Source organism: Zerene cesonia, chromosome 13 (genome assembly GCF_012273895.1).
Source record: "Zerene cesonia ecotype Mississippi chromosome 13, Zerene_cesonia_1.1, whole genome shotgun sequence".
NCBI lineage: Eukaryota > Metazoa > Arthropoda > Insecta > Lepidoptera > Pieridae > Zerene > Zerene cesonia.
The window spans coordinates 3,517,371-3,522,544 of record NC_052114.1 but is presented as its reverse complement, the minus strand read 5'-3'; the positions used below and the strand labels follow the sequence as shown (position 1 = coordinate 3,522,544).

The 5,174-nt window shown below is 31.6% G+C and overlaps 2 protein-coding genes across 2 annotated transcripts in view; one reads left to right on the top strand and one right to left on the bottom strand.

Annotated features, from left to right (window-relative positions):
* LOC119831367 (ruvB-like helicase 1) overlaps positions 1-981 on the bottom strand; it is a 6,467-nt gene extending 5,486 nt beyond the window's left edge. The window contains exons 1-2 of the mRNA XM_038354682.1: positions 732-981; positions 16-144 (exon numbers count right to left, since the gene is read on the bottom strand). Of these exons, the coding sequence (XP_038210610.1) occupies positions 16-144; positions 732-872 (270 nt within the window). The 5' untranslated portion in view covers positions 873-981. The remainder of the gene's footprint in view (positions 1-15; positions 145-731) is intronic.
* An 800-nt stretch (positions 982-1,781) lies between these two features.
* Positions 1,782-5,174, top strand: part of LOC119831489 (importin-13) — a 14,673-nt gene continuing 11,280 nt past the window's right edge. Inside the window, exons 1-4 of the mRNA XM_038354873.1 lie at positions 1,782-2,112; positions 2,363-2,530; positions 3,550-3,666; positions 4,949-5,061. Coding sequence (XP_038210801.1) covers positions 1,960-2,112; positions 2,363-2,530; positions 3,550-3,666; positions 4,949-5,061 — 551 coding nt within the window. The 5' untranslated portion in view covers positions 1,782-1,959. The remainder of the gene's footprint in view (positions 2,113-2,362; positions 2,531-3,549; positions 3,667-4,948; positions 5,062-5,174) is intronic.

Genomic DNA, 5,174 nt, shown 5'->3' with positions numbered 1-5,174 from the left:
ATTGTGCATAACTACCTTATTCCCTAGCTCCTGCGCTATAGCAAGTGCTATCGCTGTTTTACCAGTGCCAGGTGGTCCGGCTAATAGTAAAGCACGACCAGCCATTTTCTTACTCCTGATCATATCAACCACTATTCCTGCAGCCTACGAACAAAAACATTAAATGTATAGATGCTGTTTTAAAATAAACATTCAAGAATATAGGATGTCATACAAGTTAAGCATTATAGATATCATAAGCTAGGGTAGCACTTGCTTCACTATAAAGAAAGAATGTAGAATCTGGGATGGAAGAAGTACTTTGTCTTATTTTAAAGTATGAACTGAAAGCATACCAACTACTTAATTATTTAAATACATTTGGTAGTTTCATTGTGATATCATGCCGCCGCTATGCTGCAGAGGTAATCATACAGACAAATAAGTTATATTTTTTAAAACCTCAATGTACAGAATTTGATCTGTTCATCATATCTCTATTTTCCTTCTACTACTTCTATTCTCGCACTTAAAATGCTGAGTAAGCGTGATAGAAATTATGATCCAAATATTATGATACAAGAGGCTTTCTTATACCAGCACCATAAATACCATAGTAACCAAGACCTAACCTCAAAGTTTGATCAATAACATTACAATTTATGTTAAGAGGAAATAATACTATTTTTTAAGGCATTGAAAATTAAATTTTGGTTAAATTTATTAAGGGGTAAAAGACATCGTCCTCTTACCTCCCTCGCTGATTCTTGGCCCACGAGACCGGCTGCTATTTGAATGGGTACACCATTTTCATCTAATCCAAGTCCCTTTATATGGGTGTGCGCTGATATTCTCTGTGTTTTAGCGGTGCTTTTTACTTCTTCGATCTTCATTTCAGTAATTTTTTCTTGTTGCTTATTGAACGTGAAAGCTTTTAAAAACCACCGCTCAACAACAGTCAACACTCAACAACGGAATATGAAAATAAAATAACAATGTTGCCAGCTGCCCTGTACTGACAAACAGTTCGAAAGTTGAACACGACAATTCATGCTTCACACTCATATACTAAGGCTGCTTAATGTAACACACTCGAAACCTTTGTACAAACTTGAATAAATGCATAATTGATCTTTTCGATACTTTTACTTAAAATAAATAAGAAATATAAATACGCAATAAATGAAGCGGTTTTATTATAGCCCTTTTCAAATCAGTGTTTTCCAACTCTGAGGGCATTTGAATTAAATATTACAGCCAGCATTATTTTAAGCAGTGAATAAACTCCTATGCCCGTATTATTATACTACTGTTTGCTCTTATGTTTTTTGTGGAACTATTAACAAATTATATTTGTTTTAATAAAATTAAATCAATTTTTAGAGTTAGAATTGGTATTTCCTTTTTTTCTATGTCATAATAGGTAACTGAGTTGGTGGTTCCCCTAATGATAAGCGATCAACATTGTCCATGATCATTTGCAGAGGTAACTTGCCTCTGCGAATGCACTGCCCGTATTTATAGGGATTAAGGAAAGGATTGAGGCGAAACAGAAAAAATAGACTGTGAGCAAAAATACAATAGCGTGACAAGCAAACATGTTACTATTTCACGCTGGTCTTCACGGCCCAATTCATGCCAAAGCGTGCTCGATTCCCACAATTAAACAAATATTGTCATCTAGAAGTAGAATACTACTACTACCTACCTAATTTATTATGATTTTATAGTAGCACAACCCCTCGTCATTGTCATTATAAAATTATAAATGTCACTTTTCATTCACTGACAACTGACATAAATCAGCGAGTAGTCAATAATACTGAGATTTGATATTTAGGTTTAATTTTTAAATCGATTGTAAAATAATTAAGTTGTACCCTATATTCATGTTTATTCGTGTAGGAAAAGCGTTTTAGTGTAAATTTTGTTGTTGAATGCTATGTTCTTGTGTGGATAAATTTTACTCGTTGAGTAGCAATGGAGTACACAATGCAGAATTTGGAATATGCGGTGTCCGTATTTTATAACGGCGAGCAAGCGGAACGAGCAAAAGCTCATACTTGGTTGACTGCCGCACAAAGGGTGCCTGAAGCTTGGAATTTTGTATGGGACCTGCTGCAACCTACTAAGGTAATTGACTATATAAATAAAAATATTGTTTACAGTGATATTGTTTATTTGTATTGAGAAATCAAAGCAAAACCAAAATCAAAACCATTGCTGTTCTCAAGGATCATATGAATAGTAACAAGTACATTACTATATTATACTAGCAAGCTATGATTTATTCACTTACTGCACTTCCAGACAATACAACACATATAGGATTATTCCCTACTCTGTCATTTTAGTTTTCTATTAAACTCTTCAAATATTACAGGGAACAGAGATTCAGTTTTTTGCAGCTACTACATTGCATACAAAGATTCTACGTTGTTGGAATGAACTGCCGCCTGAAAGTTATGAAGAATTAAAAAATAAATTATTGCAGTCTGTTATTATTTACGCAAATGGACCAAAAATAGTCACAAATCGTTTATGTATAAGTGTAAGTATATTTATTATTGAAATCTGACACTATCTACTATCTTGTCTGCAGCTTTACATGTTTAGATTTTCATTGGATTCAATTTATTTGTGTTTATGACTTACCACAATCAGTATAACAGCTTTCACCTTAAAGGTATATCAACATACTGTTGTGGACTTTTGTTTAGAACTATTTAAAGGAAACAATCTCAGTACACTTTCTATATGTTACCCCTTTGATAAAATAGACCAAGGTAGCTTTCAAGGCGCAGGAATTACACCAATTTGCTTAATATGTGTTGTTATAGTATATTTTTTACATAATATCTTTATAAACTGTAGCGTATTACTTATTCTCTATCTATTGCAGTAAAATTTGGTCAAAATCAATTTAGTATTGCATGAAAGAGTAAGAAACATCAAAATTTCCATACAAACTTTTACAGTAACCAATTTATTTAAATTAATGATTAAATAATTTATTCAAATTTATATAGCTTATCTAATTTAAAAACTGCTACTATACTTTATTTAACTTAATACTTTATTTTAACCAACTTCAAAGAAGGACGTGGCTATCAATGCATTTTTTTGTTTGTTACCTCATAACTTTTTACTGTGTGAACCAATTTTTATGATCTCTTTTAATTTTGAAAATTGATGCCCCCTATGTAGACCACACGTATTGAAATTTGTATGTGGCTCAGTTTATATTTGATTTTTTTTTTATATGTAGAGTAAAACAAAAGATTCAACAAGTTATAGATCAATTTTAGTTTATCCAACAAAGCTTTCAATATCTAGTGAAACTTTTAAATTGTAAAGCTATGTACAGGGTTAATTTTTCAACTGGGAGGGGTAGGGGGTCTATTTATCGTGTGAAGCGTTCCAAAAACTTTTTGGACACACAAGGATCCATCACAACAATTCACTTAACCCATATATGCCTAATCAAGCAATAATTCCATTAAAAGTAATTTTTTAGCAATTGTGTGACAATTTTTATGTCTTTCATTAGATAATTTTTCACAATTTCAGTTGGCAGCTTTCATTCTCCAGAGAGGTTCGGAAGATCTTCCAAGCACACTTGTTCCATTATCATCCACGCAGAATTCTTCTTTGCTTCTGGAAGTCCTTACTGTAATTCCCGAAGAAGTGAGTTGCAAAATTTTTATAAGATCATTATATTGTGTATCGGTCATGCACATATATTAAATTGGATCATTTTTTCCTATTATATTTCATTAAGTTAAAAGACTTAGGTAAATATTGATTATAAGATATAACCAATTGTAATAAATTTTACGGACCACTGTTTTCAATATCCTATCTATTGACTATTTCCGTTACTAAAGTTGTCTATCCATTTGCACTTACTTTCATTGCAATATCATATCGACCGATAGACTATGCTATCCATTTCGTCTATTTATTGTTTAGGAGGACACATAGGCTATCAGAGATAGTGCACTCATACAAATCTCTTTTCAATAAGAATTCTTTTAGTTCCCATTATGTGTCGCTGCCTGCAGTAACGTCAAATGCTTATCCCTAATATTGGCTAGGATTTTGTACAGTAACTTGCATTATGAGAAATAAAATAGTAATTTTCAATAAAAAATTAAACATTTATTTAGTGACAGCTATAATATGGAATTTGCACAACAAGCTGCTCGTTCCAGTTTTGCCCCATTTAACGTGATATAAAAATTAAATATAGTAATAATATATTATAACCTTATAATTATGGCATTCAGGAACAATAAAGCTTTCTTATGGTAAAGGAATTTATGAAAGAGGTCCTTAAATCACAATAAACAAAAAAAATTTTGCTCTTTATTAATATTAGTATATTAGTGCAGAAGTAAGTATATATTTTTTAATTTCTTAATGTCTTTTGAATAATCAACGAGGTTTGAAACAGTTTTAAATAAAAAATAATTTATTTGGATAAGAATTCATACAAAATTCTTAATAGCATGGTCTGATTTTAATGAAAGTATAAAAACGTAAATAGTAATTCTATTGACATAACTACAATGGTTGGACATATGGTTCTTGCTAATTTTTTTTTTGTTCAATCATTAATACTTTCCAATTCTGATGCAAGATGATTTAGTAAAGTGATAAATGCTCTGCTCTGTAGCGTCAGTGTTGTCAATATAGAGCTGCCTCAAATTCAGTGTAAAAAAACTTTTAAGAGGCTTGGTAAGTGCAAGGAAAGAATTTATCTGTGCTTGGTTTCTGATATCTGACGGATAGCCCTTATCCTTTATTGTGAATCGCAAGTTAAGTATAGGCTGGATTTGCTATAGTTGCCGAAGATAGCTATCTATATGTATTTTCCGATACGATATTGAATTCAGCCATTAGTTAATATAATTTAATAAAAGTGTATAAAAAAATCATAATCCCAATCAAAAATTTATGTTTTTAGTATAACAGTATGACAATGGGAACGTCACTAAGATCAAAGAACCGTGCTGCATTGCATCAAGCTTGTTCCATGGTAATGGATGACATGCTAAGGATTTTACAGACAGTTTACAAGTTAGTATTCAATTTATTTTTTGACTAGCAACACTCATATAAACACTGGTATGCTTTTGCCTTGCTCCAGTATTATCAATCACCATGTCGACACTTCTATCATCATCATCATC